The sequence below is a fragment of the Pagrus major genome, chromosome 13, assembly GCF_040436345.1.
Source record: "Pagrus major chromosome 13, Pma_NU_1.0".
Lineage (NCBI taxonomy): Eukaryota > Metazoa > Chordata > Actinopteri > Spariformes > Sparidae > Pagrus > Pagrus major.
In genome coordinates, this window is record NC_133227.1 from 5,416,668 (window position 1) to 5,442,551 (window position 25,884).

Genomic DNA, 25,884 nt, shown 5'->3' on the forward strand with positions numbered 1-25,884 from the left:
CAGAAAGTACCAGCTCACATCATGTGACTGGCCAAATGCTACTCCGATAAGGCACGACCCCAGACGGACCGAAAAAGAATGAAAAAGAACAACAGGAAGCTGCTGAAATTCCCAAAACCATTCCTTTGAGTCTCCCACCAAACAGATGTGCTGTTTCCTTTGCAGCCTCTGTGCAGTTTGAAGTATATTTTACCTGTTTTCTCCTGTCACACAGAAATGCATAACACTGGAACGTTTTTGGCAGTTCAATGTTAAAAATATACTCACTCAGGCCCTTGTGCACCTCACGCTCGTGTCGGGGAAGTACTTCATTAGCCTGTAATTCCACTAAAGTGCATTACTAGCCGCATGAGCCCCAGAGGCAGCCTGATCTCACACATACACACAAACAAGTGTCCATTCAAAGACTCTTTCTCAGAAACAGATGACTTCCACCTGCTCTGTCTTATTTAAGATATAAACTGGCAAAAACGATCATAAAAGCGTGTGAACTCACTCACACACGGTGCCCGGTCAGTGAGAAATAACTGGGTCATGTCAGGCTGTAAACTGTGATTGTAAGCAGCCACAATAGCCCCATTATCTCCACCTTAGTCTCTCTCTCTCTCAACACGCATGATGAAGCAAACATTTTTGTTTCTCATTACCAGAGCTGGCGAGGAACATCTTCTTGTCTGCAGAATGATTCAGCCCAAAGATTAAAAACATCTTCCCATCTCCTCATGAGAAAAGTCTCCCAGTTCTCTCCTCCAGGATGGAAACAACCAGTCAGTCGTTTACTGCCGTTGGGTTGGTTTCAAAGTGAAACATTCGGTCCATCCACATGCATCTCTCAGCTGGGTCCACCCCTCTTTCCGGCCCTTTTTCTCTTCCTACTTATCATTCCTTTTCCCCATCTGTATCTCTGCATCCCATCACTGCTCAGGCAGATATGTTCTCTAGATTTTGCTACATGTACCGACAAAACCCAGTGCATATAGTAACATGAAGAATCGTTCCCTTCAGTATCCCATTTTTTGTTCTATTTATTCTTCGACAGAGCTTTAATTGCTTGTTTGCCCTTCAAGAGAAACATAAGAGACATTTTATATACAAACTTTCCCTAAAGGCATCTCTGCTTCATGCATAAAATGACACACACTGTACAGCCACAGAAAAAAATCAGAAGTAAACTAAGAAAAACTCACTTTCACAGAGTACTTTGCTTCACTTTTGCCACAAACAGCTGAGAAGAACATCAATGGTGAATTTGGAGCCTTTGACAGGAAATTATAGTTATCACAGCCAATGGATATTCAGCTTTTTTTCCTCTCAGGCTGGAATTTTTAGCCTGGCTGTTGCTGTTGGACACGTTGTCAAGGCCCGAGTAATTGGTTCAGCCTGTCCTGGGCTCGGTTCAAACCCGGTGCGTCATGCTGCTTTTGCCACTAATAAAACAGTCGGAGCAGACAGAAATATCTGCGTGCTCTCCTCCTGTGATGGAAAGGTTATGGTTGATTTTAGTCACACGTGTCTGAAACATGTAATCACATCTCTTATGGACGCCACTTAGAGAAGGAAGGACTGACTGATACCCATGGTAGTTTTTCAGATATTTTACTATTTCTAATCATGTTACTGTGATGACTCTAAGTCTTTAATCTCCAGTATTTTCATCAATCTTTTCTTGGTATTATGGTGAAGATGAATATCTGTCTTACACAGGCATCAACATGTCACCGATTTTTAGACATGAAACAATTGACCCCTGGTGGAGAAGTCGGTGAAGTGCACCTTCATCATAATGATCACCATGATTGTTCTGACATGTCTTAAACTATCTGAGTCATTCATGCTATATGCCATAATTGCAATATAGATAAACTGTTTTTCTTTCTATCAAACGGCTGTTTCATTGCTTCTCTCCAACACGTACTTGAAGTCCGATTACTGAACTGTGTCAGAAGTCATGACTCTCTTCTATGCAACCTAATGTGCTCTATTGATCCTTGTATTATTAGACCACATCCCTTTCGGACTGGACCAAACACTTTATCTCTGCAACACTTATTCCTGTCCAACATTATAAAAGTAAACTGTTAGTAACATTTTATAAAGAAGGGAGTGATTATGAACATGTGCATCTTAATACAATAAATGACTTACATGAAGCCAATATAGGCTGACAGCCTGTCTCATGTAAAGCATTGACTCTTGCTTGAACTATTGATCTGCTAGCACATACATGTGGTTGATGGTACTATAATTAGGAGGAGTGGAGTTATTGCAATTGGTGTGCATTAGTCTCTAAAACCATTTTTGTTTTCTTAATATGCTGGGTTTTTTTCAAATTGCATTTTGATTTGTTTGAAAAGGTGCTATATGGCTGAAGTTTGATTGATTGATTGAGGATTGAATTCATTCACAAAGGTACGCCCTCTGCACGCGAGCCACACATCACTTTGTTCATGCTAACAAACTGGCTGCAGTTGTTTGTTTCTTCATGTGTGCAGAGGAAACACCTGGAGCTCAAAGAACCGTTAGTATGTTATGTGGGCGTTAACCACACATATGCACAAATACTCTATTTAGGGCACTTTTACCTGAACACAGCTGTTTCAACGGGTAAAATCACACAGACGGTGGGTGTTCGACATGGCTTTATACATGGTCTATACAGATCAACGTTCATTAAGCTGTGCGTATAAGGTAAATAAAACAAATTCAGCCTCACACAGGAGTGTTGTAATAAATCCTATCTTCATGGAGGCAGGGCACAAATTAGCACCAGTTAGATGCTGCTAAAATATGCAGGTGGCTGGTAGAGAACCATGGTAGTCTCTGTGGAGGGGCTAGAAATATTTGAGCATTTACTAGTGGCTTTTAACCCAGTGGACAAAAAAAGCTGACTATGCAGCCTGCAGAGACCTTCAGTTATTAGTGAAATCATCTTAGGATCACACCAGCCACCAAAATCACTAAATCATCCCATGTAATGTTTAAAAACTGAACATTGAAAGCATGATATATGGAATTGGACTGAATTAGTTCTAGTTTGGTTTATTTAAACCAGTAACTAGGCCCATCATGCTCAACCAAACCCATATGATTTCGGCCAATGTTGATCTTCAGCTTGAATTTGAGCTGACATGTCATGAATTAGTACATGTGCACAATCTTAAGTAACTCAACACCTAGCTTGGACAAAAGCTGCATGGTCATGCTACAGGGAGCCACATGAAGAGTAACCTGCAGGTCCTGCTGCAGGTTCATGGTGTCAGCAGGGGGCCATCATGTCTCCTTAATCTGTAATGGCCTGCTGAATCTGTAGCTACTGTAAAAAGCAACCTTGCCACGTTGTAAGAGCTGAGTGTATGAGCTATTCAAGTCTGGGGAATGCTGCAAGATCAGCTAGCCAACTACATTTACACATCAGCTAATGACTACCAAACTCCTTTCATAAAAATATCCAAACCTAGCTTAACATAGCCTGAGCTAATAACAAATAGTGATGGACCACGTTTACAAAAAACAAGCGTTTATTAAATTAAAAATGCGAAAACTGGAACAAGACAGCGATAAACAAGGAACGTTGCTCATTCAGTGGGATGTGGGTGGCCCTTAAAAGGGCCTTTGGGCTTAAAGTTATTAGCCAGCAAGCTAATACTCCTGAGATTGAGATGAGGCCTTCTTTCCCGCCTTGCCGGAGCTCGGCGCAGACTGGCCGGTCTTCTTGGGCAGCAGGACGGCCTGGATGTTGGGCAGGACACCGCCCTGAGCGATGGTCACGCCGCCGAGCAGTTTGTTCAGCTCCTCGTCGTTGCGGACAGCGAGCTGGAGGTGGCGGGGGATGATACGGGTCTTCTTGTTGTCCCTGGCGGCGTTGCCAGCCAGCTCCAGGATCTCAGCGGTGAGGTACTCCAGGACGGCAGCCAGGTACACGGGGGCTCCGGCGCCGACTCTCTCAGCGTAGTTACCCTTGCGGAGGAGACGGTGGACACGGCCAACAGGGAACTGCAGACCGGCACGGGAGCTGCGGGTCTTGGCCTTGGCGCGGGCCTTTGCTCCGGTCTTTCCTCTTCCAGACATTGTAGGTTGTTGAGTTTATCTTGTTAATAGAGCTTCTTGAATCGTAAGGTTGTAAGCAGTGAGGAAAAAAAGACACACGACCTGGATATAAACCCCCAGCTTTGTCCCGCCCTCACACGCGATTGGCTCTTGGGCAGAAAATTGCCGAGTGTGATTGGCTCTCAGAAGTCAAAGGGCACCGGAAGTCAGTGACTATTGGTGTAACTGTTCTAGTGTCAACCAATCGTGATCGGCTCTATAGAAGAAACCAAGGTGATTGGCTGTTGTCTTCCGTGCTCTTTGTGAGTGGGTAATAACTAAAAGGGGCGGATACAGACGACCAATCGCGTGTCTTCCCTCCGGCTTCAAGTTTTTGGCGCTTTAACCAAGAAAAAAGTAAAAGTAAAGCAAATTAAATGCAGGATTTATTAATATTGATGGTGATATCAGTTAAAACAGGTCTGGTTAAATCATTGTGAGATCATTGTAACATTTTGTATATCTCCTGACTATAGTTGGCATCAGATAGAAAACTATAATAAGTAACAGGGTCAAGAACAGACTTTAAGTGATGTTTCAAAAATAATTTATTTGCAATAAATTTAAACGTTTCAAATATAGCAGAAATCATACATATCTTCAATTTTGCAGCCGCTTTCTGTTTCACATTCCAGCCATGTAGATTCACAATGTGCCTTCGACAAAGTGGCTTTGTTCATTTCTTCAGCATTTTGACTTGGTTTAGTTTTATAAAGCACATTTGTCCAGAGTCGTTTTGGAAGCAGTGTCTCCAGCTCTGTGATCCCTTTATTAGCCTTGCAAATAAACCTGACATTTTAATCTTAATCATTTAGTTTGGTTTTTATGAAGTCCCATAATTAATGCAGTCAGTTCAAAGATATTTCGTTTTTCTCTCTGACAAAACAGAAATGTCCAAAAATGTATGTACATTTTTACATATGGGTGCTGTTTTTGCTTTGAAGGATGCAGCAGGTTTCCTCATATTTCTAATTGCTAGTAGCAGTTTTACTCCTAGCCCTGAGTGTGTCCTCTTAATCCATCGCCTCGTCGTCCTGTTGCTCACGATCACTCAGCAAAACACCTCTGAACACTCCCTCCAAGTTCCATTTTTTTTAAAACCAGACTGCAGGATTGCTGCGGTATTGACACTCATGTGAGACTTACATTTATTTAAAAAGAAATAGAGTATGATAATGCTCCTAATGGTTCATACAGGATATTTTTTGCTATGTTAAGTTTGTGATTATGAGCTGATCACATGTCAGAGTTTACTGCAACCCATGTGAGGCATTTCACACAAAATGAAATCTTGCTGCACAGTAATATCAGTTATTGCAATAATGAAAAGTCCATGAGTGTCAACTTAGTCTCTATAATGTGTTTAAATGCACGTTTGACTTAAATTGAGCCAACAGCAGCCAAGAGGAAAGCAGGAAATGACTTTTTTTTCTGTAACTGACAGAAAAAGGTCAGATATTAAAAACAATTAGAATCACTGCCTGGCTTGTAGTGTCTGCTAGAGATCCTGGCTGGTAAAAATCCCAAAAGTAAACTGTAAATGCATCATTCCACAGAAAGTACCATTATAAAATAAAATGTACAATAAATATATTATCTTTTTTGCGTCTTACAGGAGATACAACATTGAACAACATTCTAAAACCAATGTAGAAGCAATAATGAATGGACATTACAGCTGGATTACGACTGAATTCGTCAACTCGCTTAAACTATGTTCTTAAAATTACATTTTCATGGGAAAACACACAGCAATGTCTCTATTTTACAGTGTAATGCAACCATGATGAATAGTTTTTTTGTTGGGGGTAAAATAAATAGCACTTGTTTCATGAGAACCACATAATAATAAATTACCTTTATACAACCCAAGAATTAAAAAAACAAAGTCCAAAGTGCAAACCAATAGCATCTTACTGGCATCTTATATCATTAAATAGTTTGAGAGCATTTACACCAGCGGGTACGCTCTTGTGTGTGTTCAAACAGGGCACAAGACATTTCATTGTAACCTCGCTGAGCAGCAGATTCCCTCCAAAGAAAAAGATTTCATGATCACATTTTCACTTCATTGATGTGATTTAAACATGAAGTGTGTCCTGAAGGTGCAATAATTTCTTTCCAGAGGAAAAACCCTCTCAGAGGTCCTTTCAAGATGTACAGGTGACAACCCTCCTGGGGTGTTCAGCCTGTCAAACACTGGACTCTTACAAGGTTTAGTAATATCAGAATCCATAGAACAATCCTCTTAAAGTCAGAATGAGCCAATGTCCTACCCTGACAGTAATAATCAGTTATCCAGTGAGCTCGCTCCTCCGTTGGTAGCGGGGGCTTTGCCTTTTGATTTGCCTGACGAGCGGAAAGAGAAGCGCTTGATGAGACGTCGGGAGAAGCTGCCAGACTTCTTGCGGCTGCTGGTCGCTACCGCAGCAAAGTTATTGCCCATGTTGGAGATGTCTTCGTGGGATTGGCTGAGGCAGGGCTCCTTCTCTCGATGTCTTCTGCGGAACAATAGCTTCGACCCGCTCTGTAGAAAGCTCACTAGAGGAAGCAGACAGAATACATCAGCGTATTTCGGCGGCAATTATGTCCAAGTTGAAAAGCTCTCAACCAAACACCAGTTTTTTGAATTGATTCAGTGGTTTCAGGAGATTGCTCTCTTATCAAACTGATATGCAAACTGAATTTAGCCCTGATTCATTCAAACCACTCTAGACCTTTGGATGTGCGCTGCCGCACGGCCTCCAGGTGGCAGTAGCAGCACTTCAGAGTCAGTCATGTTATATTGCCTGGATATTAGTCATTGCTCTATTGAAGTTGTGATGTTATGTAAGGCTACAAAAGATTTGCTACCATGTGAAACGTTTACTGTTTAAATTAATAGCAGTTGTTATGAAAGTTATGAAATTGTGAATTTAAACTTATTTTACATGCTTTAATGTATCCATCAATGATTCACAATCAAACAATTTGCAAAAAACAATATTTGAAAAGTTGAATTTTGTGTTTATAATAAGTTTAAGACGTTGACTAAGACTACGACCTCTGCCTTACCTTTATGGTCCTTGAGGCTGCGTGTTTCCAAGGCACCAGTTGAACCAGTATCCGATTCCACATCATCCACAGACGGACGCTCAGACACGTCCGAGGGTGTGGTCTCATCTGGGTCCTGGTGATGCCCCGTGCTGTAATGGTTGCCATGCATGGCTGCGTCCATGGCTGCAGCATAGCCGCTCGATAGCGCACAGTCATCTTCTGAGAGCGGAACCTGATGAGTTATAGATATCAAATCAAATTATGTCCAATTAATTAAGGGGTTATATTGGACACGGAGAAAAATCAAAGTGTGTAAGTGCTTATTAGAATCACTTTTCTGTATTTCACACTTTCAACTTGGTAGCTGCTCATGCCTGTGACTTTCGTGTCAGGTTTCAGGTGCAGCCTCCTACACTGAACACATTTCTAAAGGCTTTTAGGCCAAAATCAGGTCAGAAGATGGCTGTGACTAAATTTAGATCACAGTCATTTGGTCTGGTTCCACTACATTGTACTTTAGATTCCTTAAAAGTAGATTAGGTTCACGTATGCAAATCATCATAAAAAAAGTTGAAATATCTTTTTCATTTGCACAAATAGCTGTGCAGGTGCCTCACATCCCACTGATGAGTGCACACATAGTGAAAATGCAGGTTTCAAATCTGAACAAAAGCACTTAAAAATACAATTTACTGGCAAACAATTGGTTCACTACCTCTGCTTTTTTCTACCAGTGAAGGCATGAATTCAACAAACCACTACATTGGACACAGTTTTCGTTCTCTGACCTTTGACACGCCCGAGATGATCAGTGTGCTCCTCTTTGTTGGAGTCTTCCGAGCCACTTTGGCGGCGGACTCCGTTAGCTGCCGGATGGCCGTCTCTGCAACAGGATCCAGGCCATTAGAGAGGCGGCTGCTCTCTGAGCAACAAAAACACAAATATGTAGCTCAGAACTATACTATAGAAACATATTAAAATGTCTAAGAGAAATAATTTATATCTAATTACATCTGTCAAACATTGCCGAGGTTTTTCAGATCTTTTCTGTTCTTTGTATAAGTCGTATCGCTGTGTAAACCTGTTACAAAACTCTGTTGAGGTTTTTGAACAGGAGTACCTGCGCACGGAGTGCATGATGTGTACTGAAAAGTGCATTCCTCTCATCTCGAGTTACACTTCAGCTTGCTGCTTATCCTACTTTGCATCTGTTATGTAAAACAACGTCTGGCCTTTCAGCCGAGAACTCACTGCTGGAGTTGGGGCTGCCTCTGCCATCTGACAGGATGGTGGGTTTCTTCTCAGTCACCTCCACTTTGGATGGCGAACGCAAAGGTGAATCACCTGAAAGGCGTCACAACATGTTACTGTTAATATTATCACAGCATTTCTTCATATCTTGGTTCAAGCCTGACCTGGCACACACTGATACTTTGTTCTGTAAATTTACCTGGACTGCGGTCCAGTTTGAGTCGAGACTGGACGGTCGTGACAGTGGTGACGATGGTTCCGTCTGGCATGATGGTTCGGTCCACGTCGACCTTCTTGGTGGGGGTGAGCGAGGAGCGTAGTGGCAGAGCATTGTGGGCGCTTCGAGGCTCCTCTGTTTCCACATACAGCAGCTGGAGGAGTCAGAAAAAACACAACAACTGAACTTTTCATTTAGCAAATGCGTGGAGGGGATGGACACTTCATTAGAAGGAGTGCATTTTAATAAAGAGGAAGGCACTTTATTTAAACTGACATCTGGACCAGCAGGGACAATTTCAGATGACTAATCAGAGACGGTCTAAGAGGTTGCAGGAGAGTTACACGACAACGGGGAGTGAATCAATATAAAATGTTAGCCTGCAGAGATACAGATGTTTACGCTTTGAAGAAATATGTCGAGGGCAAAAAGGAATAAAGGCAAGTTTGCTGAAAACAAGCACAGACAGTGTACTCTGTATCAGCGGTTACTCAACACTCCTCCCTTTGTAGTGAATCTTTGTTTCACTCCAGCTTGCTTGATGTTAGATAAGAAACTGTGATGTAACTGCACATTCAAAGCATGACAATGGTTTTAGAAGATTTTTTCTTCGTAATTTTACAAAATATACTGCATCTCGTTGCTCACCTCCGCTGTGACTGTAGCGTTTGGTGCCAAGCCGTGTCCGGGCCCTATTGACAGTATGTGCTGTCCAGTAGGAACTTTGCACCGGGGGTCCAAGGTGATGGAGGCATGGCCCGGCAGGAATTCTATCCAGATGTAAAACAAAAAGAAAATCTTCACATATCTGTACAAACAGCATGAAAGCTGCTTCTTACATGTGGTTCTGAGGCTATAAAAGGAGCATCTCCTCCTGACATGTTATACATCCCAAATATGCTAACAAAGACGAGTCCAGTGAGCCTGCCAACAGTGCATTTTAGACAGAGATGATTTTGCTTAAGCAGTTGAAACATTCCTGCTGATCAGGTTTCTGAACAGCAGCCAATAGTAAATTGCTATCGAGATAAGCCTTACGTTCCCTTTTGCCGTTCCGCTCCAGAAGCCTCACTTTCAGCTCCTTGGTTTCTAGGCCCAGATCCCTTCAACACACAGGAAACAACCATGTTACACGCAAAGTTTAACCACTGCATGCAAAATTACATCCATTTTTTTAAAGGAACATTTCACCCATAAATGATAATTCAGTCTTTATCTGCTCACCCCATGCGCAGATAAAAAAACATTTCTGGAGCTTCACAGTTTTGCAGTATTCTCCTATATTAGAGATCCTATTATTTACTGTGAATTATTTGCTGTGAAGCTCCAGAAATGTTTTGTGGACTACAAACTTTTTTATCGACATTGGGGTTCATTTTTTGGTGAACTTATCCTTAAATACAGATGTATATATATATATTTTAATTATGGAGTGATATGACTTCCTCCTTAAGCTGTATTTTCCTTTAAAGCCCGTGAAACATTAATATTAAGGACGATAGAGGAAATAAAGTAAAAAAAATGTTTGATATTATTTATTCAGTTTGACAGCTCCTCTGTTTAATCATGACTGTGCGGTTGTGGTCTAATAAGATTAACAACCCACCAACAGTCATCAGATTCCGATTCAAATGTTGCTAAATCCTGATTAGTGGACAGAAGTTATGACATCACCCACATCAATCACTTTTACTAACTTAAGCCATGTTTCCACCTCATGTATCTGGACTTTTAATACCAGGAACTACTTTTGAAAGTACTAAATGGTTCTTTCAGCCCATTGCTGTATGCAACCCACGAAGATTAGGCAAATCAGTCTGATGACGTATGACAAAATGTGACTTTTGTAAGTAAAATAATGTAACCAGAAATTAATATAGACTCTAAATCTCTTGGCGGAAATGAGCACCTGAAACTGATTGAGAAACTACATCTTCAGGGCCTTTTATGTTGGCACAGATGTACACAAACAGGACACATGAACAGTTTCAACACTCCAGATGCCATCTTACAGAGTCATTTCTTCACTCCATTCCAGTGGGGCGTTGGCATTGCTGGGCACAGACAGGAAGCGGGTTGTCCTCTCTGTGGAGGGTTGGTCCAGGCTCAGGACACAGCACAGCTCCCCTGACCTAGACCACTGACCTGCAAACACACAGCGACACAGCAAGGCTTCAGCTATCAGCAGGAAGCAGGACGGAAATGATCCAGCGCTGAGGGAAAATATCTGACCTTTACTTAAGGTCGCCCTGAGCTGCCGGAGCAGGAGTCGTCTCACCAAGACACTCTGGGGGACAGAGTTTAATCCCACCGATAGATGATCCATGGGGACCTGGGAGTGTGCAGAAAAACGGTCAGGATCTATCGTACATCATAGAAATGTATTTATTTCAGAAAACAGATCCTTTTTGTTTGTCTTATTGCTGCAGAGGTAGAGAAAAACACTGGTTATGTCTCACCAAAGGACTGGACGCACAAGCCTTGAGATTGAGGACCATGGCTGGCTGAGTGCTGAACAGAGTGTCCTCTATCAGTCCCTTAATCATGTCCAGGTCCGCCACACCCTCAGTGCCCTGGGCAGAAAAAGAAGCAAATGATTATAAACCAATATTTATTGTAGCAAACTGAATTATTGACTCAGACTAAAATCTCAGTCCAAGCGGAACAAATACAACATAATTGTTTACTGCTGCTTTAATCTAAAAGCCTTTTAGTTCGTTCAAAAAGCATTGCACCTTTGGGGGATGGAAGCAATCCCAATATTTCATACTTAGATTTGCCATGACTATCAAATTGAGTGGGCATCCCTGAGAGCTCTCTTCAGCATTCAGTATTAGTTTTTTTCCTTAATTTATTGACTTTGTTGCCGTCTCCGACAAAAGGCATTAAATGCCATGCACATTTATGCAACGACATTCAGGAACAGCATTTCCTCCATGACTCACGATGAGATTAATGGGTTGGAAAGTGACTCACATGCAAAACATTTGTTTGTTCACTGAGATTTATGAAGTCGGTCTCAGAAACAATTTGCATAATGTGTGTTTCCTTTATTGGAGCGTATGCAGCCTCTCAGTTTGAGACTTTTAAACACTCTCAGGTCTGAGGGCTCTGCTGGCTGCCTGAGACAGACATATCATATTAATGGTATCAATATCAGATGTTCTCACCTTTCTCTGCAGCTTGCACGGGGACACGGTCAGAGTAAATGATGGATGCTTGGAGAGAGTCCAGGAGATCAGCAGGCCCTCGTCCTCGACCTCCTCCAGACCTACCACCACCTGACGGAGACAGACAGAAAACACTTTAGACATAGAGGCATGCAGTTACACAAGTTTATAATATAGAAAGATTTTATTCATTGTTTAATTCTGTTAATCAGAGCTCAAAGGTGTGACGATTTTGGTTGGACATGCACCCAAAAGTGCAACTAAACATTTGCAATGGTTGCACGGGTGTGCCTCAAATTTAGCAGTTTAGTTTTTAAACAGTTGAGGTTATCACAATTTCTTGTTGAGTATAATTTAAATGAAGAAAAAAATTTATTTGCACCTTTATTCCTGTTTACAATCATTATTCGTAATGTGTTAAATGTGCTATATGTAATTTCAGCTTAAAACATTCAAAAATGAAGTGAAGTTATCAACAGAATGTAAAGAAATAACAGTTTTGACGTTATTTACAGACATCTATTGTATTGTTGCAGTATCTACTGAAGTTAGCATGCTAACCAGGCTAACCAGGCTAGCCATGCAAATCCTGGCCTGTTCTGTCTCGTGCCACTTTAGCCGCTGTAGCCTAAATCACCTCGGTGTTTTCCCTGTCGTCAAACTGGCCTCTCTCTCGTGGAGGCTGTAATTGGTCCCAGTCTAGTTGCATGCTGCTAATCCTGGTCCCGGTGCTGCTCCCCGCCAGCATTCCCCACTGGGTCCCTCCACCCCGGGCCTGAAAACCTCCTCCTCTCAGTGGTCCATAGCTCCTGTGCTAGCGGTGTAAACAACACCAACACTCCCCTGGTCCTGTGAGCTCTACACAGATGAAGCTAATAGGACTGCTGGCTGACCAGCTAACTGAGCTAATGGCAGCTACAGTCAGCAGCAGTTAGCCGTTACTCTGTACTTGTTTGGAGTATGAATTCAACAGGAGGCCAATTCTCACACATTGCACATTTAAATAATTGAGCTAAAATTATTTGGTGCACCTAAATTATGTGCTGGTGCACCTAAATGAAAAAGTGTTGGGCACCAGTGCAACCAGTGTGAAAAATTAGTCAGGAGCCCCATTTATTGTATTTTACATTATGAAACATCTGGTACTATTTGGCAGGAAAACAGATTTCTCATAACGCTAGATAAGGGAAGTAGATCACTTCAACACAATCATCCTCTTAAAGACAGAAGCTATTGTGTGTCATGACTAGTGAAATGTACTACAGCAGAGGGACCACATGTGATTTTTGGAACAGACAATGCAAATGATGTTCATGACAGAAAACCCAGGTGTGCTTTTGTACCTTTGTCACCATAGGTGCTATAGTGATCTGATAGGTGTCCATGGAAACAGCAGCGTGTGACTGCTGGGTGACCGTCACTGGAAATGTCACTGTGTCCACCCAACATTTACAATGTAGAACCTGTAAAACAGGAAGAGGTTGACAGTACTGAAATGGGAGAAAATCAGCTTTGCCTGTTAAAATCCACGTTTTCAGCAGCATCTCACTTGATTTGACACAGAAATTTGGTCCAGATTTTTGTTTTGTTTTGTTCTTTTCATGTCTTGCTCCAATTAAAATGTACTGGGTGAAAGATGTGGTCCTCAGAAGTTAATCCCTGCATGCGTTGCAGCTATAAAGAGCATGGACAACAACAAAGATTACCTACCATTCGGTGTGCCGATTGGTCAGTGCAGGTCACGCTATCAATTGCAGAGGCAGCAGTTAACTGGAGACTGCTGTCAAAAGTGATCTGGATGGAGCTCTGAGAGAGAGAGAGAGAGAGAGAGAGAGAGAGAGAGAGGAGGACAACAAATGTCCTAAATATTACATAAGAGAAAGAGGAGAGACACTTGGGGATAACATGAAAGGTTCTGTACTGCAGTGATGTAGCCTGTAATGCAGCTGGTTAGCAGTTAGTCATATTTTTTCTGGGTCTTTAGTCCATTAGCGTGCCATTAATTCTTACCATGTTTGGTATCAGACATTGAACACCGTCACTGATCTCTGCTCAGTGATTGGACGTTCACTCGAACATGGTACAGATCTTATTGTTCGCATGCCGATCGTACAAAGTAATCCTTTCTGATATAACATTTGCTAATGATTATTTTGGATGGTGGCATGTGGGTGCCTGTCATAGCATAGCATTATTTTAATCCAATTCTACTCTAAGGGGCTTTATCGACAGAGAATTTGTAAGAACAATAATACCAATGCACGGAAGTCAAATTTGTTCACAGCACACAATAATAACAATATCATATCGAAAAATATACGCTATGCTTCTACAGGCAGCATCGTTTGCCTGCTGTTCTTCATGTGGTTTGTCCTAGTCATGTTGCCGTACCTAGCTGTCCAAGATGGCGGACACATTAGCGCATGCACTTCTCAGATCGGGCAGCTAATCAGATCAGGTTATGACGACACTGACAGACTGATGCAGAAACATGGTGGTGCCTGCTCAGCCCTGTGAGGGCTGACCAATCAGAGCTCACTGGGCTTTTCGGGAGGGGGGCCTTAAAGAGACAGGCACTAAAGCAAAGTCTTCATAGAATGGTTAAGGGAAGTGCTGTAGCGATGGTGTTTTCTGAACAAACCCGTTCTAGTAGTCCAAAATAAAACTATACACCTGAAATTGAGCATAATATGGGCCCTTTAATGTGTGATTAGTTTGTAATGATAAAGGTTCACCACTACATGGTGACACTTTACTGACACTTTACACACTGATGCAGAATATGAACCGATAAACAGACTCTCTTAAATGTGTATGGCTGTTAGCATGCTACTGCCCACAAACAGAAGGTTAATACCAGGCAGCTCAGTGGATTTGTGCACTCAGATGAATAGCGCCTGAAGATACTGGCAAACAAATGACAACATATGTTTAACCAAAGGGTGGAAAAGGAGTATGTTCAAGTTAACATGGGCCTCTATTATAATGCAGTAGTGGTGGATTTCCTCTCTCGGTCGGTCAGCCTGCTCAGAGCACTCTGCGCCTCGGCCGCATAACAGCCTCCATTATCGAGGCTGCATCAGTCAATGCTTAGTCATGCTTACAGCTCAGCAGCTTTTACTGTATGAGTGTCGGACTTGGAAGATACCCCTAACAAGAGGAATTAGTGTCTCGGTTGTAGGAAAAGATTCACCAGAACAACACCAGTGGCCTACTATCATAGCATGAGTGTGCCAGAGGATCTGTTTCAATAGACGGCTTAACTTGGCTCCGGAGATGCAAGCGAGAGAAAACAAATCCCCTATTGTCAGGGCATATGTTCCTCTAGGTCCAAGTCCAATCTCTATCAAACACAACAGAGGAGGCGGGGCAGAGGTGGGAGGATGATATAACAAAGTTTCTGGTGTGTGTGTGTGTGTGTGTGTGTGTGTGTGTGTGTGTGTGTGTGTGTGTGTGTGTGTCAGTGTTCCAACCAGGAGGGCAAGAAGCCAAGTGCAATGCTGCAAGCTTACGTAGTTTCCCTGGACCAATTCTGCAGTCACATGACTACAGCGTACAACCGTCTGTGTTTACTTCGGTTGACTGGAGCCTCTAAAACTGCTCAGTCACCCAGCCGCTCATTACATCCAAAGTGCAGGACAAATACGACGTCACGCATTTCAGATTTAGATAAACCCATAAATCACAAGCTTCTGATTGTGTGTGGCTCATCGATGTGCACTGCTGAAGGTTTGTGTCACTGCAGTCAAACACCACTGGCATTTTTTGTAATGAGGCTAATCAGAGTCAGTAAAACGTTGTGAGCAAATACTCCAACACTGATTACACTGGCTCGTGACATCCCTGCGTTCAGTTTGTAACACTAAATACTGAAAAATGCATATCAGTGAGTAGGTAGTTGTATAGCGTTTTAAAAAGGCTCTCGAAGCAGTAACTTTGAAAAAAGCTGCCGGGATTTTTACTCACTTGTTAGCCTTTTTAAAGACATGTAAATGCTTTTAATTGACATGTGGAGTAGGCCTCGGTTTATTTAAGCTATGGCACATTTACAGCGCAGATTTGTGTTTTCTTTTATCTCAAACATTCTAATCCATGACAAATAGAAAGTGACAACCTAAAAAAAAACATAAGACGACTTAATGTTTTTGCAAATTGCTTGAGGACACACAACATCAAAGGCTTACCATTATAGGTCAGTCAAAGCCTCGCATGCCTGAAGGAAGGTTGGGTCATTACATTTTTAGACTCTGCCAGCGGTGCTGATATCATTTAAGAGTCACTTCCTATAGTCCCAGTATCGTATGATTGGAGCTTCAATACAGTGCAAGATGCGTACGTGCTCGGAGGTTTAGCAAGGATGGTACAGCCATCACCCAGTTTTTAGGTCTGAAATGATTTAAGGTAAAGCCTAGGATATCGGTATGTTCATGGTTTTCTATTTGTTCAAGGGGAATTCACTCAGACGTTTTGCATCCATTGGCTTCTTAGGTAGCCATCTGGTGCTCTGTGGTGTTGTGTATCCTCCTGGCAGAGGCTACAGAGCTCATTTTGTCATAGAGAGGGCAAAGCTAGGAGCATAACCACGGATTTGTCCTTGTGAACCACCGCTGATCAACTGTGTGTGTGTGTGTGTGTGTGTGTAGAGTATTTCTGGAGAGAGACAGTTCCTGAGGACATCAATGGTGTCACTTCAGGTTTGTCAGCGTCGCCCCCTTTGGGTCCGGCTGGCTGAACGCCTCTGAAAAGCATGTGGGTCAACCAGAAATACACTCCCCCTGTGGCTTTTTTTGACCCTTTCCTGCCTTTTCCTTTAATAGTGAGTATCTGAGGTTCAGGCTACAACAAGGTGCACACTTTGTGGTGTAAAAAAGCTATTTCTAATGTTATATTGATTTTACTTTAAGAAAATAATGACACATCTAACATTCATGTCTTGGAATTTAAATTAAAATGGGAAACATTAAAGCCCACATTGATGAATTTAAACTGGTTTGATATAACTCGGTACGACAAAGTAAAACAATGGCTGGAAGGATGGAAATATTTGTTCCTAGCAAAGCGAGCTAACACACTAAAGTAAAATGGTTAATGTTAAAACATTACTTGCCAAATTTCAGCAAGGGAGCAGTGACATTGTGAGCATGTAAGCATGTTGACGTTAGCGTTTAACCTCGATAGCTTTGTTTTTCTTTTATTAAACAACAAAACATGTTGTGAAATTTAAATTAAATTATGTTCACAGACATGAGGAGTGACGAGGTAAAACACATTAGCTTCTGTTTCCTTACTTATGCTAACAGCGTGGCTAGAGGGATGGCAATTTTTAGCGTTAGCTGGCTAACACGCTAACGAAATAAGCAAATTTTAGCAAGCTAACATGCTACAGTAGAATGCTGAACAAGATTAACATTTTCTTTCTTTTAGGGAACAACAGCGTCTTGTATTCATGTTTTGGAATTTGAATTTAAATAGAAAACATTTTAGCCTACACACACGAGCATACTGGTTTGATAACTTGGAAAGCCAAAGTAAAACAGCAATTAGGTTTCTCACCCATGCTAGCGGTGTGGCTGGAGGGATGGCAGTGTTTTTTTTAGCATGCTAACACTGCTAACATAAAGCAAATGTTGGAATGCTAACATACGATGGTGAACACAGGTGAACACAGTTAACATTACTTGTAAATTTCAGTAAGGGAGCAGTGCCATTGGGAGCATGTTAGCATGCTAAGGTTAGCACATAGCCTGTAGAATCACTGTAGATGTAAATCTATAAACTAATCCCATCAGCCATTTGAGTGCATCTGTGGATTTCAGTTTATATTTTCAGTTTCATTTTTTAAAACTACTAAATGTGATCTGCCACATATAGGGCATTAAAACTGTAACAATATGGAACAAGATTGTGAGACTTGTGTATTCCGCATTTCAGTAGTAGCATTTCATAGTTCAGGTACTTTGTAATATTACAATAATGCCTCATTTGTGTCTCCACTTTCACTGCTGAGCCTCGTGAATTAATTCCCTACACAGACACAGATTGTAAATTCGATTTAAAATTATCGGTCGTTAAAGTTAAAACAGGCTGGTGAATTAGAATTTCATCAACTGCTGTGACTGAGGTTAGTTTCTTACACAATCACAGCAAATGAGCGCTGAGTGCTTAACGTCCCCGGCTGTTAGGAGGAAATCTATTTGAGCATAATCGCAGGGCATTAATCATCTACCGGCAGCTCGCAGTCAGAGAGAGAAGAAGTGAACTGTGGCCTCAGCTAATCACCAGACTCTTTACAATTGCACTTCTTGAATGGACAGGGAGCTCGCTTCCCTGCAGATGCACACTCGTATGTTTCTATCAGTCTCCCTCTTCAACCCACTGAACCCAGCGACGATGGCTTGGCATCATGTGTCAGCTGCAGATGCGCAACACAGTCTTGACGATGCTGCTATGATCTGCAGGTCTGACGAAAGCCAACCACTTCCAGTCCTTCAAGCCTCCTCCACAAACTAATCCAGCCAGAGACATCTGAATAGCTCCATATCAAGTCCTCCTGCCAAGGCGAGATTATATCCAGGGGCTTCCGCTGTAATTCTTCAGACGTTTTCTCTGGATAAACAACTGAGTCATGAAATGAGCTGCATCATGGGATTACTGTTCAAAGGTGCAGGAGGTGCCTTTTATGCTGTTGAACAGATTCATGTGTCTTCAGTTTCTCTGTTTAACCGGCTCACGCCAGAGCAAACCAACGCTTCTGGCACATTTAATGTCTTTCTATCATTAATAAAATGTTATGGGCTTAAAGTAAATCTTGTCACACACAAGGATGTCCTTCTGTTGACATTGCTGCAGCTGTGATGAAGCCTCAGGCCAAAACCCTGGTTAAGCAAAGCCATAAGTCAACACTATCAGACTAGAGGTGGACTTGACATGTCTTCAGAATTGTGAACCCAGCTGCAACACATGGCCGGCGCTCGACCACTCTGCTTTTCACCCTGAGGTTGGAATTGTCTCCTCTAATCTGTATCTCAAGAGAGGCGCTCGTCATCTCCTCAGCCCGATTGGACACAAAGCCGCGGAGATGAAAATAAAAATATTTTGACTAAATATCCTCAAAAAAGGAGCTGAATGTGTCACCGTCACTGACACCTTGTCTCTTGTCTCTACATTGTTGCTTCAGCTTGTGTGATTTGCTGCCGTTCGTCGTATTTATGTAACAACTCCCAGCCTCCCTGTCAGGATTCATCCCCCCGAAGCATTTTTTTAGTCTCGTCTTGTCATTTTGAATGCTGGACTTCGGGGGTCAGGGTCAGGTCTGCCCTCGGGGTCTCCCTCTGCTGCATGGGTGCAGCATACTGACGACACTCAAAATCAGTGAGACAGCATGAGCTGTAAGCCAGCAGTGTTCAGAGTCCCAGATCAGTATTGGAGGGCTCCTGGCTTATGTCACTGTCTGCAGAAGTGAACTGGATATCGACGAGGGCAGCTGAACGAGGCTCTTTGAAATGAGTGCTATTATAAAGTGCAGACAGTAACCACTTATCATCATAATAATACTGATCAAAATTGCTATATTTCACCAAGCAGAGTTAGAGCCCTGCTTTAGGGAGCTCAACACTTTTTGTCTTGTGACGACTCACATATTACTGTGAGCAGCTACATTCTCTAATGTGTCATTCATGCCGGAAACAGATGTCCTGTAATTATTATTTTGTGTTTGACAGTGATCTTAAGAGCAACCGAGTCTTAAAAAAAACCCTTTACTGTATGTGACAGGAAATGCCAGCAGTCTGCATGTCACATTGGCTCCTTTCCCACATCACTTGTTCATTAAGAGTCAACTGTCTGAGTAAGATGCTGCAGCAAACTGGCAAACGGAGAACCTAGCAAGACTTTCTGAAATGATTTAGTTCTCGTGGGAGCAAAAGCATCGAAGAGGTTATGATGATGCTCTTCTTACACGTTCTAATTTCAAGGTAGAGCGAGTCGCGAGGGTGTACTGTTTGCTGGTGTGGATATAATGTTACAGATAACATTGAGTAAATGAGAGAAGAACCAGGAAATCCACGGTGAAGTGCTACCTTCTTCACTGCCTACTCCTTAACCCAGATGTCAGATGTCTGACATGAGTGTTGCCTACTCTATGGAAAGCCACGAAGGCCAAAAACACTTCAAATTGATCTTTGATATGGATAAAATGATCTTAATTTTATGATGATGTTGTGTTATAATAAAACAACCATGAAACTTCCCTGCTTATTGATTTACAATATTGCCTATAATGGTCTGTTTCTTAGAGATATGAATGTTATAACTACCAGTATGATGGTAAACACGGCAAATCACCAGCATCTCTGACTGTTGACACATTCACATCTCCTCACAGGACACAGTATATGGTCCTACTGACCATCCTATAAGGACAGAGCCAGGCTGGCTGTTTCCTCCTGCTTCCATTTATTTATGCTAAGCTAAGCCGATTGGTTTCAGGCTCAAGGTTAAAGGGGCTCTGTGAAACTTCTGTGTTGTGCTGGAAGTCACTAGTTTATGTTAGCGGACTCCATTTCTAAACTAACTTTAGCTAGTGTTACTCCGTCTCGGAAAATCTGAGTTGTATAGGCAACTGAGAGAGACGGAGAAAGTCTCATTTTTTTCATGTCACGTTACAATCCACTCACATATGGCCAATACAAAAGGTGATTTATACATGTAAATCGCTAGAAAATTTTACATAGAGCCCCTTTAATATTTAAATAAGAGTATTTCCTAAAACCAGCCTTTTAATCAATTAGTTTTAGAAGGGACAGAAGGGAACATATTTCAATTTTTTGATCTGTTTTGCCATTTTTGCTTGGAAAATTACTCAAACAATTAATTGATAATCAAAGCTGTTCCGTTCTATATACATACGAGACGTGACTGGCAGGTTTGGCAAAGGGGAAAACAGTTTGGCTGCAGTTGCTCCTGAAAAACATCATAATATAAACATTATAAAAGCATAACATAATGGGCCCTGCAGTGGAAAAAGGTTGTACTGAATCCTGCTCCAACTTTCCATGCGGGCTCATTCAACTCGCCTTTATTTGGATAAATTTCAACATAATTATTTAAAGACCTCTGTCAGCATCTATCTTAAATGCCACAGAAGTACTTAGGTTAATGCTATAAAGGATTGGTGCTAATCCCCACATGATGACACTGAAGCCGTATCTCCATCGCCCGGCGTTCCTCCAGGGAAGCTCATGTTTGGCCTGATGCAGAAACATAATTAATGAAATGCGGGTTAGAGGAGAATGTGAGTCTTCGGGAACGTAGTCTTGACGGTGGCTCTAGTGTCTGTTTTCCACAGCAACATGCCTGGCAGGTGGCAGGTGCTTACTGTATGTGAGAGGAAACGAAGGCGAAGTGACTCGCCTGTGGTCACTTAATACTCGCCACAGCAGGTTTTTCCAGTCAGGTTTTCAGGGAGGAGTGGAAAAGACAGAAAATATGTTGAACTAGATAACATGTTACTGACACTTCCTTTCGCTTTTGATGCATCTGTCTGGTATTAAAATGACAATATGGAGACCAAGTTTGAATTTCTTCTCCAAAACTACATAGTGTCCCTTTAAATTACAAGACAAGGACGCTGTGTCTTTAATCACTCCCGGACAGAGTACTCGAGGTATATCTATTAAAACAAACATGCCTGTGATTTGTTATCTCAGGATCACATCCAAAGTTTCATTAACAAACTCACGGGTGATTTGCATGCGGCCCAGACACATCGGGAATAACAGATTGCTCCGCACGCAGACACAATGACTAGCAGATATTTCATTGTGATGGGTGAGTGCGGGAAGCTTTGGCTCACGCTCTCCGTTCACAAACTAAACACCACATGGACACACAGACACGGACAGCTCGTATCCATCTCCTCCTCCACTGACGCAATTACTCAGTCGGGAGAATGATCTTACAACAAACATGCCTTCTCACTGCTGGGCATGAAGCTTCGTACTCGCCTTAAGGTCACACAGTCATCACAGATCAAACCCAAAGAGAACCACTAAGGTACGAGGTTTCGTATCCATAGCAGCCGCTCTGCATTGTGCTTTTCAAAATACAAATTAACTTGAAACTCCACTGAAATAACTCCAAAGTTCACCCAAGGTTCACTCCAATGTTTTTCTCGGTAACTGAGAGCCACGAAGGTCACAATGGATCAACTAATTAGGCCATTGTAAGATAACTAAGCTGGCACACTCCAATTCACCACCACATATCAAAGAGAAGTCGGTCAAGGGAATCACGCCGCTCTGTTCTCTGACCTCTTATTATCTGCACAAAAAACTATGAAGACTTTGATGAAAACAGATCGAGGCTCAGCGGGCTTAACGCTGCATACCAAAACACATGCGGTATGCACAGATCATACGTACAGAAATTCAGACCGTGAAGGATTCACATTAAGAAACATGAACATGAAGCAACCACAGTCTTCACAGCTCTGTGAGTTTGTTCTCCCCAATAATAGCAGTCAGTGCTGTATACAGAATATATTAAAGTCTATACATGACAGTGATGTTTTCAGCCTGTCACTTATCCTTTCCTATGGAAGGTATCTTCTTAATAAGAACGAACACTGTCAAACTTTAAAGGAAGAGTTTGACAGTTGGGGAAATACGCTTACTTGTTTTCCTGCAGAGACTAAGATAAGACACTCAGTGAATGGCAGACAGTTAGCTTAGCTTAGCATGAAGACTGGAAACAGAGGGAAACAGCTAGCCTGGCTCTGTCAAAGGGTAAAATCCACTGGAGTTACTCTCACATAGCCAGACATATCTCCAAAAATGGCTAAATCCCCGCAGAAGAAAAGGTAAAAGCTGCTAGCTGGTTCATGTTGTGAGCAACCAGGTTATTGTAGAGCAACTTGCCCTGCTAGCTTGGAGGTTGTTGTTGTTGTTGTTTCATGTAGCAATGGGGATTTTGACAATGGTACACGCAGATAGCGGAAGGAAGGGGGAAATAGGCATCCAATGACACTTTATACCAACAGTCTACATCCATTAAGTCAGACTGTGCTCGACTTTGCCGTTGCTATGTAGCTATCTTTGGCTGTATAGCAATTAGCTGCAGTTAGCAAGTAGCTCAGCTGGCCATGGCTTTTTCTTTTTAGTAAGAAAAGTAGGTGTAAATCTCCTTTCTTAACATTTTTTGAGTCTGTTAGTTTACTTATTTGCCTAAATAGCGAACAAACCATCGCCTCTAGCTCATTAGCATGCTAACTTCAGTAGACATCTCTGCAACGTCAACACTGTTGTTTCGTCACATTCTGTTTATAAAGTTAGTTCATAATATTTTACAAATTGCTCCTTTAACTTTTGGAGCTGGGTTGCATGGTTGAAATCGTAATTATGATAATAACTATTTTTACATGCATCACGAGTAAAACAATCAAACTAAGATGTTATGCTGCGGCCTATGTTCCACTGATGAACAGATAAAACAGAAAACATCATTTTTAAATCGCAGTTGCTTGGAATCGTTAATTCGGAGAGCTGCACAACACAATAACCCTGAACATTAATGATTAATGATTAACCGCTATTCTAATGTCATATTTCACTCCTGTCTGTGTCTATTTGTTGGCAGAGTTACAGATTTATTTGCACCACCCCTGAATGAGTATTTCTCCAAAAGTGTTGAACATCTGAGAGGGAGCTTTCAATCAGCCATGGTGGGGATGACCCTTTATGAATCAGGATGGAGAGCTGCCTGTTGTGCACGTTCACGCCGTGGATTGATCTGACCCCTTTAAACTCTCCGCCAACTCATCTCTCATTCAACACACACACACACACACACACACACACACACACACACACACATTGTTCCTACATGGGGGGGGGGAGTCAGGGATCCATCTCCTCTTCCAGTGCTCATAGGAGACATCTGACTGTGTGGCACACTTTGATTCACACAGATCAAAGGAACTATTAAAAAGGAGGCAGACCTTTAGGAACTCACAATGAGCCTTGAACGCGTGCCAGGCTACCGACTGTCCGCTGCATCCACTAACTAAACGAATGTTAACACAATTTGGTTAACTCAAGAAGAGAAAAGGTGAGACAACCACTCCTCTGTTCTCTTCCCACTGTGATCCAACACATTCATTTCCCCCCCTGCAGGCTTGAGGGGGGGGCACCAGACTATTTTTATGTTGTGTGGGTGTTCATGCCGTGGCTACGCTGGCTGGTCTTGCCTCTCCTGCTCTTCTGTGCATTGATTCAGAGCTGTTACGCAAGCCTCTGCCCCCCATCCTCTCACAGATTAGACACTCCAACTCCCACACCTCCACCTCCATGCCCACGCACACACTTGCAGCGCACATGGGCACACCAACTCCATCCGCCCTTTAACTATTCATGCCTCTGCTTAGTGGAGTAACCTTAGGCGTGCTCCTCTACACATCCAGCTCCTCATTTGCAGTATGATTTGAGCTACACCTCCTCCTGCACAAGATCTCAGATTAACAACTCACCCCATGTCTGCACGCCTGCTCATTCAGGGCTTTGACCCAGCTTCTCTGCCAGTGCTCCCTGAAGGACTTGAAGGAGAACAGGGAGGTCAGCAAGCCTTTAACCCCGGCCTCAGATGCACGTCCTCCATCCCGGCCTGCGCGGATCTTCAACAGGAAGCCCCACACACCTCCAGCCAGGCTGTGGTGGGGCTGCTGCTGCTGCTGCTGCTGCTGCCAGGCTGGGTCGTCCCCTCCTGTCGTCCTGGCTCTCCGCAGCCGCAGTAGGGTCAGCGAGTACTGGAGCAGCCATCCCAGCACGATGAGCAAGGAGGCGAGGAAGAGAGCCACCAGACACAGCCAGCCCAACTCCTGGAGCTCCATCAGCGTCTCCTGGAGCCTCTCATATCACCAGGTCCGGATGGAAATATCAGGACTGTCAGTGAGAGCAGGTCAGCTGCCTTCAGCCTGTGAGTGGCGGCAGTCAGCGTCAGTCATCTCGATTCAAGTTATAACTGAGGAATAAGCTGGCTATGACCGCATTAACTTTCATTTTCTTGTTTTTAATCACCACTTGTGTTGATATAAAGCAGAAGCTCACGCACTAAAAACCTGCGTTAACGTTGCGTAGATGTCTGAGAATGAATCATGCATTAGCAGAGAGGACGGTGCGGCGCAGGTTAACGCACCAAACTCCAAAATAATCAATCGTAGCTTCACACCAACCTACCGTTCAACTTATGAAGCGCTCCGAGCTGCAGGCTGCAGGTAATCGAAAGCAACGCATCGGTAACATGAAGCTGGCTTCGTGGCGATGCGCAGCGGTGCCAACAACAAACGAGCGTGTCCCATCTCCGAGTCCTCACACGCGGCGTGTCGACGGTCTGCTGTCATCCATCCGTCCGTCCGTCCGTCCGTCCGAGGACAGTCAGCCCTCCGCTGCTCACGGTGCCTCACACACTGCCAGAGGTTTCAAATCTGCGCTGGTCGGACCCTGCTGCCTCCGCAACCTCTCTGTGCAATGATGATCTGACAAACAACAGCAGAGACCTGCAGGTGGCGCTGCAGGGGAGGACCGCAGCGCCGAGGAGGAAGTGAAATGTGGAGCCTTCAAAATAAAAGCAGAAGATTTAAGACGTAACAAATCGTCATAATTTTTTTTTTGTAAAAACAGATTTATTTCTCATGTTTTAAATTTTATATTGTCTGTTGTATTAACGATTTAGATTTAGATTTAACTTTTGCAGTACCTGTTTTTATTTTTTATTTATCTTAAATAATTACAATTAACATTCAATGTGTAGGCCTGTAAGAAAATACAGAGTTATATACACTAATTACACAATAATGATTATTATAACACAGGATTTGACAATTTGATTTCAGTGCTTTTAATGATAAGTTCTGAACAAAGATGTAATATTACAAAAAATAAAAATATCAAGGGGATACAACATACAAGGGGATGTACAGTTTTATCTCAGTTCTCTAATTTAGAAAATGTATCATACAAATTTTGTTTTTAAAGATTTTAAATACAACTGAATTTATTCAAGAAAGAAAATAAACTGGGGGATGATTTCATGACAACAGAGTTCATCATTTTTGTTTTGCAAAACAATAAT

At 42.5% G+C, this 25,884-nt stretch overlaps 2 protein-coding genes across 2 annotated transcripts; both read right to left on the minus strand.

Moving 5' to 3' along the window:
• Positions 1-3,500: 3,500 nt before the first annotated feature.
• On the minus strand, positions 3,501-4,146 carry h2ax (H2A.X variant histone). Its single transcript, XM_073479426.1, has one exon. The coding sequence runs from the start codon at positions 4,066-4,068 to the stop codon at positions 3,640-3,642; it is 429 nt and encodes a 142-aa protein (XP_073335527.1). The 5' UTR covers positions 4,069-4,146; the 3' UTR covers positions 3,501-3,639.
• A 470-nt stretch (positions 4,147-4,616) lies between these two features.
• On the minus strand, positions 4,617-25,290 carry c2cd2l (c2cd2 like). Its single transcript, XM_073479855.1, has 15 exons — positions 24,990-25,290; positions 24,284-24,727; positions 13,471-13,566; positions 13,104-13,223; positions 11,761-11,871; positions 11,050-11,163; positions 10,823-10,922; positions 10,603-10,735; positions 9,629-9,693; positions 9,239-9,360; positions 8,573-8,744; positions 8,374-8,466; positions 7,911-8,044; positions 7,141-7,354; positions 4,617-6,627 (listed from the first exon to the last, which is right to left on the minus strand). The coding sequence occupies exons 2-15, from the start codon at positions 24,641-24,643 to the stop codon at positions 6,377-6,379; spliced, it is 2,085 nt and encodes a 694-aa protein (XP_073335956.1). The 5' UTR covers positions 24,644-24,727; positions 24,990-25,290; the 3' UTR covers positions 4,617-6,376.
• Between the last annotated feature and the right edge of the window lie 594 nt (positions 25,291-25,884).

Coding starts and splice junctions, on each gene's coding strand:
- h2ax (XM_073479426.1), bottom strand. CDS start 4,068: ATGTCTGGAAGAGGAAAGACCGGAGCAAAGGCCCGCGCCAAGGCCAAG.
- c2cd2l (XM_073479855.1), bottom strand. CDS start 24,643: ATGGAGCTCCAGGAGTTGGGCTGGCTGTGTCTGGTGGCTCTCTTCCTC. Junction 11,872..13,103: donor TAGCACCTATGGTGACAAAG/GTACAAAAGCAC, acceptor TGTCTCCGTCAG/GTGGTGGTAGGTCTGGAGGA. Junction 8,045..8,373: donor AGGCAGCCCCAACTCCAGCA/GTGAGTTCTCGG, acceptor TTTGTTGCTCAG/AGAGCAGCCGCCTCTCTAAT.